Raw genomic sequence first — 13,719 nt, 5'->3', positions numbered from 1 at the left:
ACTTCTCATACCTCTCGTGCCATCACGACGTTACGATCTTTAGTTCCGTCTCAGCTGAAGTACCTAAAATTAGTATGGGTACCAGGTCACTGTGGGTTAACATTAAATGAAATGGCCGACGCCTTAGCACGCCCATCGCTAGATCCCCCAATAATTTAGGTTCTCCCAGTGGTAGAATACTTCACCGCAATCAGGTTCAGAAGATCAGCTATCCACACAGATAGGATAGAAGCAATAACCACGTGAACAGAATATAATCACCTAAAATACCCATGGAGTTACCGGTACAGGGCTGGTCTGAAGATATCACCCCTCTGCCTTCTTTATTTTTGGTTTATAATTTCGTAGCTTACCTAAAATAACATTTACCAGTCTCTACGTTGCATTCTTGGCCAATCCGCCAAAGTGGGTACGTGCCATGTAACTAGGATATCAAAGCAAAGCAAGGCTCCCGCCGCAGCGGTATAGTGTTCTAGAACACTTTAGCAGCGGTCCGCGGCGAGCTTCCAACATGTTGGAAATTTTCGCTCTAATCGCAGCGGCGGGAGCAATTTTCGGTCAGAACCCGTCGAAATATGACCGGGTCGGTCAAGCCGTCGAAATAGCGTCAACGTTTTTTGGCCGAGTCCCGTGGAAATAGCAGGAACCATGCGGGCTGAGCGTCGACGTTTTCGTGCTGGTTGTGTGCTCTGTGGTTGTGGTGGGTCAGCATGTGTGGAGGTGAGTCTGGCACGTACTACCAGTCACTAGTGTGATGCGATGAATCGGGGAAATGAAAGCTTGTACATCAGGTTACGTGCATTCATTTTTATCGCAATTGTTGAAATCGCTGCGATTAAAGAGAGGTTTTGTAAAGCTGAGCAGGTGCGACACGCGCATGCATTGCACCTCATGGCCAGGAGGCGTCAATCGCATGTGTGTACGTTTTGTTCCACAGATTTCCTTGTACGTTTTTATGTTGTGTTTATGGGCACATACGACACGCACCTCTTCTTTATGCATGCGCTCACGCGCGTCGCGAGTTGTAATATTAGCATACGCCTGAAGACGCGACCTTCGTATGTCGCCACAAATTTGACTTTTTTTTTTTTTTTTTACATTCGAGACTACTGCTGCTATATCGCGACCTTGAACCTCGTGTAAATTCTTTGCTTGAGTGAATAGATGAAAGTATTTTTAACACGGCATGACGCTGGAGCCAAGGTTCCGACCAGTTCACTTTTCTTCCACGCCGCTGGCTTCCTTTCCTTTGTTTCAATGAAAACACTCGTCGACTTGCGGGTCGCCTGTGAGGGAACGGTTCAACAATGTGGTTCCTCCAGCAGCGACCCGTGTTTCACTTTTTGTCCGTTGGTGCTTCTACTTTACCTGAATTTCCGCGTTCGTTGTGTTGAAGTGCTTTAGATCTAGGTACGCCTTGTAGCGCATGAGAGGCGGCGTTGATTTATATTTTCTGCGCAGTACAGTATATATATATATATATATATATATATATATATATATATATAGTGTGAATGTTTTGCCGTTTTTGTACTGTATTAACTGTAACTGTACAATCGCCATGGTGCGTAAGATTCTTGTGTGACGCGATTACAGGAAAATTCTTGTGTGTTTCATCCAAAAGAACCGCAGGAAGGGGAAGATTGAAGGCTACGATTAAAAAAAATCTGTAAACGGGTTGCGTGCTGGAGCCAACATTTTGAGAAGTTGACTTGTCTTCACGGATGGGTTCCAGCCTCGAGGAAGGCAAGTGCACCTGTCACAGTGTTGGCTCTAGCACACTTCCTCGGGCAGCATGCTGGTGCCTGAAAGGCAGAAGCTGTTGCACTTGCTTGCATTACATTGAATATATCTAGCTGGTCATTGCCCAGCATATACAAAACACTGCTTCACATCGAGCGTGCAAAGCCGGCAAACAGCGTACATGTTCTTATTAGGTTGAAGACAAAGTGAAAGACGAATATAAAGAAAGTGAAACTGTTGAGGTGCATTAAGCTTGTTCACTGAACTCATCCTCTGAGTGCTAGTGCAGTCGTAAGTCTGTTAATCGCTAAGAAGCGAGCACATTCTTCCACACTAGCCCGCATCGAAGTCACTGTCGTACACCAGCGCGTTTTTGCTGCCATGGGATGGCACCGTGCACGCTTACAAAGTAGTTGCAGTATAGATCTCGCATGGCTCCTACAGAACTAGTATAGCTGTGACCAACAGGTTGCTGCAGGCTGAGAAGTGCAGTGCCATTTCATCCACGGTTTTCATGTTCTTCAGTGGGTATGTAATCGTGGCACTGGGACATGTAAATGACATCATCTCGGAGAAAGTTGTGGAGGACACAGCATGCCATCACGATGTAGTCTACATTGTTAGGCAGCAAGTTGATGGCACGGCGCAAAATGCGGAATCGTGACACCATTATCCCAAATGTGTTCTCCACACAACTCCTAGAATAGAAAAAAAAAAAAGTTTACTTTGCATTATGTTTTTGTAGTTTGCTGTAAAGGTGAGAATATTGGCTATTACCTTGCCCTGCTGAGCCTGTAGTTGAAAATTCTCTTATCACTACTCAGTTGGCGTTCTGAGTAGGGCTTGAGAAAGTCCTCCCTCAAGTGAAAAGTGTCGTCACCAACAAACACATGTGGTGCCTGTGTGTTTGTACCTGGCAGAATCTCTGGTGGAGGGAGGCCAAGTTTACCATCTTTCAGGCACTTGCCAAATCGTGACACACCTAGTGTTCCCCCCGTCTCTCTGCCGACAAAATGCCCCTACATCAACGACGAACTTGAGGTCGCTGTCACAAACGGCCACCAAAACGATTTAGAAGGTTCCCTGTCATTCCAAAGTGCGTTGTATAATGCTTATCACAAACTGGAAACAATAGGCACCGGTACCTTATAGGTGTTGTACAAGCTGCCCGAGTTTGGTGGGGCCTGTATTTGAATGTGTTTGCCATCTACTGCTCCGATGCAGTTCGGAAAGTTGCATTTTGCCTTGAAACCTTGCGCAACAATTTTCCAAGTGGCAGGTGTTGGTACCTGATAAAGAGAAGGGTGAAACGGTTGCTAAACATTACTACAAATATTCCAAAACAGTAGTGCCATATTAAAATGCTATTTAGAATTGTAGAGTCATCACCGTCATTCATCATCATTTCTTAGCCACTGTGCCCCACCTCTCGTGCAGGTAATGCCTAGCTGGAGCTGCACGAGCTACAGAACAGTTGCACGCGCTTGGCGTGTCGAATGCTGGCAGCGGCCGCTGCTCCACTTCAGCCCTATGAATAAAGTCGCGAGACTGGCACAGCTTCAACGACTGCACTCACGTCGTCGTCTCACGTCTCGTCCCGGACGTGCTACAAGCATCAATGCACATTTGCATGTGAAATGTATGCTAGTCACTGTAAAGCAAAATTGAGTGAACATAAGCACAAGAATGAATTGTGCACAGTGCCATTATTGATACTGAGATTTACATGTGACATTTGATTAGGTTTTATTGCTCAGGCACTGCATATGAGATCAGAGGTCGAGAGAAAGGTCAGTTAATAATTGCTTGGGGCTCACTTGCCCAGCCAAATGACAGCCAGAAGCGAAGGCAATCATAAATGTTTGTCTTGTTTGAATTACATGCACAGGACATGCTAAAGTAGAGCAGCATCGGTAGGTGTGCACCTGCATAGTGTGTCACTAAAGTATACTAGCACGTCTGGCTCAGGTACAAGCAAATCTGTCATCGAGCACTACAGAAAACTACACATAAATGCTGATTATGGCTACTGAAAGTGGACAGTTTGCATAGTGTGTGTATTATTGTTCTGTGGCTTTGTAGCATGAATACCAACTGCATGTGCAATATACATACTTCTAGGTACAGGGGCTGGAGAGTTCGCCACAACAGTTTGCTTGTGGAGTGTACTATGTTGCTCACTGTGGAAATTCCTATGCGGAATTCAAGTGCCACATCCTGCATGTACATGCCCAAGGCCAGGTACCAAAAAAAGGAAGTTCAGTTCTATTATAGCGATAATGTGAGCTAGCCTGAAATGTTCTATGCTGCACGCACATAACAGAAATGCGTCATAGCTGGCGTGACAGAACATGCATTCAGCGTACTCAGTACAATACAGTCAACATCAGTGTAACGTGCTACTGCATTACCTGCAGTTAATGAAAACCGTTTGACCGAACGCAGACACTGGCAGAGGCTTTTAATAAAAAAATAAGCCATAGCTAATGAAATAGCGATTTGCTGGTTGATAACAATGCACATTCTAGATTGAACAAGCTAAAAATAATTCAACTGTTTACATGTCTGCAGATATTACAACTGTACAATAGTTGGGCTGCATTTTTGCATAATTCAGCTATGATATATCTAGTGCTATTGTATCTGTATTCGATTAGACCAATGGACGACTGCATTTTTGCATAATTCAGCTATGATATATCTAGTGCTATTGTATCTGTATTCGATTAGACCAATGGACCGTTCCAGAAAATGACAGGCATCCTTCGATAGTAGCTGCAAAGCATTACGGGAAACCGGAGTGCCGGCGGAGTGTCGTCTGCTCGCGGAAGCATTGGCGCACCCCGTTTCCCACAGTGCACGAGTGTACGAACCCATTTTTGCGGGAATATCGCGCATCATAACCCTGCTTTGATCTGCATTTATAGAAGAGGCACCACCCAGAGCAACATGCAGTCAGGAAACACTAGTATTCTTGACTTATTAATGACTTGGGAAATTGCTCACGTACCCGTGAAAAGGCCCATTGAATTGAAAGTTTTTCGCGGTGAGTCCCCTGTGCTTCGTTGATCGTATTTCTGCGTAGCGGAAGCTTTTGTCATTTGTGTTATTGTCAGTATAGCCGTACAGCTTCATTATTAGTACTTTGTCGGGGGACTGTCACTCGTAATATGCTTCCGCGCGATACGCAGTGCAAGACCATGCACTTCGCGAATGATAATGTCAAAGTTCCACCCTTAGAAATGAGTTCGAGCCCCACTATGCTGTGTATATTTGAATACTAATTGCCTGTTTCAAATGTGTGTGAGAAAGTTTGCACTAAGGATGCTGAGAGTAGTAAAAACCAGCTACCAGCACGTCCATAGAGCGGATACTTCGCATGCAGAATTTGCTTTCAAACAGCGTAAAACCTGCTGTCTCTGCGCAATTCCTGTTTCCACAACCGTGACTTGGAAATTAACTTAAGAATGTTGGACCTGACTGCACAAAAGGTCATGACTAGTTAACAATTGGAAGAAATATACAACGGAATGAGTGTCAGTGTGAATAATTCACACAATATTCTGTTTTACTGTTTCAGCTCCCGTGATCTCGTTTCAATACAGTTCCTGTCACCTTTGTCAAAAGGGCCAAGGACAAAACATCTGAAGAACTCGCCTCAGGCGTATTCAGAATTTCACAGCATGAACTCACAAGAGTGGAAGCTTTGGCTAGTTGGTGCATAGTCATATTTGCAAGCTATTTCAGCGCGCGAATATAGGAACAAGGGACAAGGTAGACAGAAACAGCGCTCTTTCTGCCTACCCCGTTTTTTTTTTAAATCCTATGTTCACGCATTGAAAAAAACTTGCAAATATGACTACGCACCAACTAGCCCAAGCTTCCACTGTTGAACATTCTTATGGTGCTAATAAGCACTCACTATCTGGGCACAGATGGTTTAAGGCAGAAAACGTTGCTGTGGAAGGCTGTTAATGGTCAGAACGACTTTAAAAGCAACGGTGAAAGCCTCATTCAGTGTGGGAAAGGTATGGACACCACAGCAGCGCTTACATGAACTGACAATGGGAAAAAAACTGACGGCGAGTTTAGCTTTTTTATCGATAATCATGAAACTTGACACAGGGAAACAAATAAAAAGATGATGCAAAAATAGGTGAGGCCTCTAGGTTTAAGGCAAATGAAAAGCAGATGCGATTGAACATAACCATGCATAGCAGAATAAACACTACGTAACAGCGCAAAAAAAAAAAGCACTCGCAGGGTTTTTAATGCCCAAGGCGACAGCCGTTTCTTTTTGTTCAGTCAATTTATTGGTGTCCCCCCCCCCCCCCCTTTGCGAATGTTTTCTGCACGTAAATTGGCTTTGCACTGATTTATGACTGGAGGCATTCCAAACTTTGGGCACCTCACCTGGTTCTGCTCGACCTCCGTGATTGGTGGGCCGTTCACACGACAACAAAGCAGTGCAATGCGACGATCATGGCGTGATCATGGGACTATGATGATGACCTTACAGATTCTGCTGATCCGTGACGTCGTATGGTGACGCGATGATTTTTGCATTACCCCTGTTGACGCCGCGGTACGTCAAAGCCACCAACGGTCAATTTTTGATGAGGCATCTAAGGTTTTCGCCTAAAAACAAACGTGAAACTCGATCGGTTGCGTTCACGTCGGCGCCGCCGAGTGATCGAAAAAAACCATCACGTGATGACAACATACATGACGTCAGACATCGCCAAAATTGTGACATCATCAAAACATCACGTGACTTCACATGTTCACGTCATCGTGTGACATCCGAGCTCGGTGCAATGTGGTCTGATCATGGAGGCAGTGCAAACCTCGTTAGGTACAGCAAGTTTTCAAAGGGTGGTGTGAATGGTGGCAGGCTGGGGTGTCGGCCGGGGGGTGCAAAAGGGGCACTACCTCCCTTCATGCCACACCGGCACCTGCACACGCCCAAGCTACGCCAGTGCTCTCCCCCAGCCGCGATGGAAGACGGGTTTCCAATCACGGAAAAATCCTGCTGACAGTCATACACTGGCGGGGTAGGATCAGTAAAAAGATGGCTTTCTCCATCAAATCATTTTAGGCAGATGAATAGGGGACCCTGTGAGTTTATTATAACGAGATATCTAAGCCTCTCGCCTTAATAAATTCGCGTATAGTCAATTACAGGGTAAGCTGCAAGTGTAAAATCCCAGCCCCGTAGTCACAGTGAGTGATGACACAGACATCTCAACAAAGGTTCTACTTAGCTGCAGCACCACAAATCTCGAATCTATGAAGCAGCACCAAGCAATGAACGAATAATATGATTGTTGGGGTTTAACGTCTCAAAACCACCACGAGGTTATGAGAGGCGCCGTAGTGAAGGGCTCCAGAACTTTAAGCACATATGGGTTTAAAGCCTTTTCGCCGCCATCGAAAATGCGGCCGCCGCAGCCGGGATTTAACCCCGCGACCCGTGGGCTAGCAGCCGAGTGCCTTAGCCACTAAACCACCGTGGCGCGTAAGCAAATGAATGAAACGTCCTGTGACTTTCACGTATTATCACATCCCAGAACCGCGAAAGTGTGTCCGCCACTTTATTTATTCGGTATGTTCAGTCATTTGCGACGAACAACACAATCTGGTATGCTTGAATGAAAGGCAGAGCGATCAGAAGAAGCGTTTCTTAACAATAGCAGCTCCTTAAACCAGCCGAAACCACTCACAGCGCGCAATGGAAGCAGGCGAAAGCAGGAAAGCGTCGTCTGCTCTGACCGCCGGCGCTCCGCTGCAATTTCTGGCAAGGTCCATTGCTGACCATTATTTCACATGTTATTGCAAATACCTCTGCAAAAGACATACCTGTTAGTTATTGCAAGCCTTGCACGTGACGGGATTGGCTCACGAATTGCATGTAGCCTCGTAAGGTCCTTTTGCAAAAGGGCATGTAGTTCAAATTTTTCAGCGGACACTCTGCAGTATTTCTTGAAGTATTCTTGATCACCTGAAATCAGTAAGGGCAACTAATTGGAACGAACGAGAAAGCATTTGCATATAGATGAATAAACAATCTCTCTCTCGCATGCGTTTGTGTGTCTGCGTTGGAGTAACCATAACTCACCACTGTGTGAAACACTGATACCTGTGTGCGGTTTATCCGAATAGGACGCGTCCACCAGCGACACGTGCTGACCATTTGCGAGAGCAGTTTCTTCCTCTCAAGCAGAAGTAACTCCTGCAGCTTGAGGTGGAAACGCTACGCCTCAGGTGCATGCGCAGGCAGGTCTTCGTAGTCAGTATCAAGTTCTGCCTGATTATTGCGCATACGTCGCGAGACCAACATCTTCTTTTCTAGCAACAGGAGATGCTTGTAGTGGAGAAGCTCCGTAAACGTATGAGCCGTCATTTAGGTAGGAAACAGCGCGAAGACAGACGAAAAAAAAAAGCGCATAAACATGAAAGCAGGAAGATTACTTGTGCGTGTGGTCAAAGCGTACGGAAGTGTGGCAGCTTGGGCTGGTTGGTATGACATGACGATAGTTTTAGCGCGAGAACGAAACGACGACACAGAGACTTCGTGTCCTTCTTGTCTCTGTGTCGTCGTTTTGATCTCGCACTATCGTCATGCGATACCAGAATTCCAATGGTGGCGCGCGTCGTTCGATGTCTCGTAGCGCCGCATAAGCGCAGTATAAAAGAAAACAAAAACAACAGTGCACAGCCAAAAATGTGAACTCTGATGCATCCATAAAAAGTGAGAAATCAATAATGCAAGCTAGAATTGCAAGTACGACATTTGATTTCTGGGTAATTATTGCGTTCCCGGTGTGCGAAACTTCCACAGTGCTTTCTCACCTTGTCCCCGCGCGGGGCGTCTGCTACCGGAAAGCGCCTGCTGCCGCATTCTTTTTCAACATGTCGCGCGCGTCCGTCAACGAGTTGTTGATTGAAGAGGTGGCAAAGCGGCCTGTTCTATGGGATATTACTCTCAACGAGTACAGAAAAACGACGAATAAAATTGGGCTATGGGAGGAGATACGAGAAGCACTGCAAAACGCCGAACCCAATGGTATGTTCCCTTTCTGTATAATTTCATCTTTATAGCGCAATACCAACGATTTAACTAGGGTCAATTGCCTGTTTCACTTACCATCACTGCGTTAACGGTTTTAGAGTTTAGCAAGGCTTTTCGTTATTACTTTTTGGTGCTTCCACGCGCGCTCGAAACCTCCATTATCTCCTTTACGGTCGCCTACCACGCGCTAAATTTTGATCCCCAGACATTAAATCGAATGTTGTAGCGGGCCGAAACGTTCGAGTATGATACGCCAAATACATTACGTGAAAACACGTCCGGCCCGTATTCCAGCGTTTTTGTGAATAATTGTTTATGTCACTGTTTCACTAAACGGGTAAGCCCTGAGAAAAAAAAATTCTTGGCATTTTCAGTATGCCCGAGGGTGCCGGCAACACAGCACCGTCATTGGTTTCTCTAATTTGTGTGATGTAACGTTGACCCGTGCTATCTGGGATGAAACAAATGCGAAAGTGGCGCAAGTCTAAACTGCAACAAAGTTCATCTAAAGAAATGCTTACGATGTGTGTTTGCCAATGCCTTTTCGCAGCACACATGCTGCAGTAATGTTGGGTCGCTTTTATTCTTCAGTGACGAAGCTTTTCTTGCCTATTGTTTATAAAGCTAAAAAGCATAGCAGCTCTTGTTTTCAGCAGCCACAAAATCTGTGTGAACTAGTAGGTTATTTCCAATAACAACGTAAGCGTAACCATTCGAGCATAAAGATTTATGATGCCCACACTTTTTCCTGTTGCCTTCACTTATCAGTTACTGTAGAAGAGCTCCAGAATCGCTGGAAGAACCTCAAGAACACCTACCGCAAAAAACTCAAGGAGTACAAAGACCAAATGATAAGTGGCTCTGCTGCCAAACCTAGAGGAAGAGCATGGCGCTACATGGAGCATATGCAATTCATGTTTGACATGTTGGAACCTCGGCAGTAAGAACCCCTTTATTAAAGTGCATGCTTTAAGTCGCAACCTTTTCATAACAAGAACTACTAACTGTGCAGGACCCACACCAGCTTCCATACCGCTGAACAGCAGGAGTTGTGCGAGAAGAACTCCATTGGGTATACAGAAGGTGATTGCGATCAGCCTTCACAGGACTTGTTTCACGAAATTTTCAGGGAACATACTGCCACGCCTGTTACCACGCTGACTGCCACACCAGTGTCCACACCTGCTCCTATTCCTGAAACTGCACCAACACGCACTCCCACTTCTTCACCCATGCTTGCTCCTTTACATACAGCCACACCTGCCACATCTCAGCAACCAAAGACCTCAAGGAAAAGGAAAAGGGTAGAAAAAGAGCTCGAAGGGGTCAACAAAGAGTTAGCATATGTGAGCAATGCCCTGCCTGCATTCCAGCCGCTATCGGACACAGCTCACTTTCTGCTTTCTTTAGAGCCTGCAATGAAAGAGGCACCACAACACATGCAGTACCACATGCGTATGGAATTGCTGAACATTGTGTCGGCGTATAGCCGAGGCCAATACCCTGATTTGATCATTCGAAAAGTTCATCCTAACACTGGTGATTTCAAAAATTAAAAGGCGAATGACTCGATTGCATCAATCAGTAGAACTTCAGTTTTGTCACTTTTCTTAACCACCCACTAGCTATAATTAAAAATTACAGGAGTACTTAAGGTCAAGTGGGTCACCGCAGCTTTAGTTTTATATTTTAGAAATTTCTTGTAATCACGTTGCAAGATTTAGTGGGATCAGCTTTTGACATTCGATTCATACCATTGCAACCCTGCTTCTTTTCTTTTCATCATACATTATAAAAACAAATTTTATTCACCGGTGTAAAAGCGAAGTGCACTTTTTTTCAGAAATAACATATATGAAAGTGAAATGTGGAACGTCAATTCCACGCAGTAGTAGCAGTAACCACTTCTGAATATATTTTTTAATAAATGTATATAGGGAGAGGTTGGTGCCAATGTTCGAAGGTATTGCACAAAAGTTGACATCGCATATTTTGTAGCAAACAAAAGGCAAACATATGCACATAGCACAACATTTATGCAATGAGTCCACGCTTTTCAATATTGACATGTTTCCGGACCACACAGAAATGTGTCCACAACACAAAGAGTTTGTAAAAATGCTTGCATTCACACTGACTAAATTCATAGTGCTTAATATTATACAGAATATGTTACTGCATTTTTTTTGTTCTTTTGTGCACATCTGTATTTTCTGTATGGATCGTTCTTATCTGTATTTTACATATCTCAAGTTATTTTCCTTAGTGTCATGATGCTTAATATTATACTGCAGGAATGTTATTGCATTTTTGTATTAGTTTCTTTGTGCTTATTTACACATTTTGTATATCTTATGTTCAATATTTCGTACTTCTCTGTACTTTTATATATCCTTATTTTTGTATTCCTACCGCTGTTTACTATTGCATTGCATCTCTTATGAACCTTTTTTTTAGAAGGTCTCAGTCGCAGTCTGGCGACTTTGAGACCCCCTACTGTATTTGTATTCAATACATGCAATTTATCATTAGTACTTCAATTTCACATAAATGTCTAATTAAAAAAATTTCAATCTAAGTGTCTACACAAAATATGAAAGCTCAATAAAATGTCAAAGTGGTTATGCCTCTTAAGTGGTGAACTGTTTTCAGAAAGGTTTCCCAAAGATATTGTAGTGAAACACAAAATGTTATGCAACATACCTGCTAACAATAACGCTAATACATTTTCCTTTCTTTTTTCCCTTCTAGTACTTTTGAGATGTTTCTGATTCCTCCAGAAAGTGAACGACTGCACACGCTGCCATGGCATGTACCTTTTCTTTTGTCTATGGAGCGAAGATTTTTGCAATTGATGAAGATCACTTATAGTGTCCTGCGCCTGTTTTACAACAAAAAATTTTTCTCCAAACTTGTCGCGTGCCGGACAAAAAACTACATCATGTAACATTAGTTCTACATCAACACTGTTCCAGTGCTTAGCTCCAAACTACCTAGGAGGAATTCTGCATTAACCTGCAGGAATTTAAACACAAACGGTGTGGATAGAATTCTGAAAAAGAATCAGAAGGGCGCACATCTATTTTTTTTTTAATGAGCTAATTGTAACAAAAACAAGCCATCCTTGATAACATGTACAGAAACTGTTCGCTGCCTGCCCCAGTGACTACGCTCCAGAAGCATTACAGCTGAAACATTTTCCGGTCACATTACCTGGAAATGGTTGGGACTGAATTTATTTCACCGATTCATCCACATTTCATAAAAAAGGAGTCATACATGTGCGAACCATCACTGAAAGTATGTAAAGAAGCCCTCGCATTAATCAAACATAGTGCTTTTTGGTGCAAGTTTTGAGTGGCTTCAAGCAATAATACATGCTTGCCAATTCATGCTTGTGTGCCTCAAAGGCCACACAATTTTGTTGCACTACAATGAAAAAAAAAATCACCTTTTCTGCACACCCTTTCTATCACACATCCTCATTCATTTCAAGTCATATTACATTCAAATGATCAAATAGTGCGAGAGCCATGCCAACATAGATGTTGGTTTTTGTCGTTCATTCTTTCACATGAGTTCATCCTACACGACCTTCCATTGTGAGCTTCTACTTCACCCACATTTTTGTAGTGTTCTGCAAGAAACATGTCATTGATTCAGTATTCTGGGAGCACATTTGGTTGCTTGGCACACATACAACATACATACATTACTAACTTGTGTTATGTGTTACTGTAAGAAGCACATTGAAGCAATAATGATATGCGGAAGTGCGGTTGTGGCATCAAAATGCTAAATGAGAAATGCAGGACATGATACAGACAAGGTGAGTAGTTAGTAAGACCTTGTGATCAGTGATTTGGTATGTGCAGTGATGTGATACCTGTGCAATGAGGTAAATCATGTAGCATCCTGCAACATTTTCACAAAAAGAGCATCTGCATTTGCAGTTATGATGTGCCAAAAACATTTTTTTGCATTTCTTTCACAGAAATAATAACAGCCTAAACATATTCACATACCATGCACATGTTCCCGCTACTCCTAAGTGGTCGTTAAAGCATTCTGGCGCATGACATGCACTTCACTTACTAGGCACTACACTGCCAAACTAATCACACTGGGCCACACTGCATCTATGAAGTTTTCTAATACTACTAGACCATACTATTAGATTACATTTCTTACTTCACTAATGTAGTTAAACTTGCAGCCTGAGCTAGGGGCACCTGTAATGCTTTGCATTGACAGCAGTCTCCTATATTAATTCTAGTGATTACAATGACTAGTAAATGTGTATACTTCAGTAGTAAAAACTACTTTTACTAAAACGGCATTCTTTGTAGTAGCATACTTCTATAACAAATCAGACAGGATGTTTACTTTTTTCAAGTTAGGTTTCACTATACAATCACCACACTTCATAAGCTATTGTATGTAGTGATCTAGACACAGCCATTTTGCTGCTATAAAATGGTGTCTACCAATCGTGTTCTCTTTCTTTACCGCATGGACACTTTATGTTCGGGAACATGCCGAAGATATACCATAACACCCCTATCATCACAAAGTCGGATTTCGAATACATGGGAATCCTTATTATTGACCCCATGTGTCAGCTGGTATTTCAATGCTTCACGTCGTAATGTCGTCCCATACAGCGCTTCTAAACAAAAAGTGCAATCAAAAAATAACGACGCCTGCACACGCGACTGCAGCCCCTCGTGAATTTGTCGTGTCACTAATGTCTTCGAATATGATGGAACTTTCGCATCACAGATTTCATGATGAGGAACCCAGGCTATCGCTACGGTTTACAGTCACGATCACATTGCATTCCACATTTTGCGCGCACGCACACACACACACACACACAATTGAAAGCTGACGTCTGCGGCTTC

General features: G+C 43.5%; 1 protein-coding gene, 1 long non-coding RNA gene and 1 pseudogene across 20 annotated transcripts in view; 1 reads left to right on the top strand and 2 right to left on the bottom strand.

Annotated features, from left to right (window-relative positions):
• Positions 1–13,719, bottom strand: part of LOC119176145 (uncharacterized) — a 61,012-nt gene that overhangs the window by 46,928 nt on the left and 365 nt on the right. For 8 of the 18 annotated variants that reach the window (XM_075877212.1, XM_075877209.1, XM_075877210.1 and 5 more), the window contains exons 1-2: positions 8,215–8,337; positions 7,603–7,744 (exon numbers count right to left, since the gene is read on the bottom strand). In XM_075877212.1, the coding sequence (XP_075733327.1) occupies positions 7,603–7,744; positions 8,215–8,272 (200 nt within the window). In that variant the 5' untranslated portion in view covers positions 8,273–8,337. Of the gene's footprint in view, positions 1–261; positions 1,065–2,888; positions 3,033–6,156; positions 6,382–7,602; positions 7,745–7,861; positions 8,013–8,214; positions 8,338–13,719 lie in introns of those variants that run through there. The other 10 variants (XR_012886852.1, XR_012886857.1, XR_012886856.1 and 7 more) reach the window with 6 other exon arrangements.
• Positions 660–13,263, top strand: LOC119176144 (uncharacterized). Of its 2 annotated transcripts, XR_012886861.1 has the most exons (4): positions 660–720; positions 3,181–9,755; positions 9,828–9,898; positions 11,567–13,263. It is a non-coding gene; the product is annotated as an uncharacterized LOC119176144 (long non-coding RNA). The 2 variants fall into 2 exon arrangements; XR_012886860.1 differs by lacking the exon at positions 11,567–13,263 and having other exon boundaries at positions 9,828–11,449.
• LOC142776881 (uncharacterized) lies at positions 1,981–2,808 on the bottom strand (annotated as a pseudogene).

The sequence above is a fragment of the Rhipicephalus microplus genome, chromosome X (assembly GCF_043290135.1).
Source record: "Rhipicephalus microplus isolate Deutch F79 chromosome X, USDA_Rmic, whole genome shotgun sequence".
In the NCBI taxonomy this organism is placed as follows: Eukaryota; Metazoa; Arthropoda; class Arachnida; order Ixodida; family Ixodidae; genus Rhipicephalus; species Rhipicephalus microplus.
The sequence above is the reverse complement of the archived record's forward strand: the minus strand, read 5'-3'. Positions and strand labels throughout refer to the sequence as shown.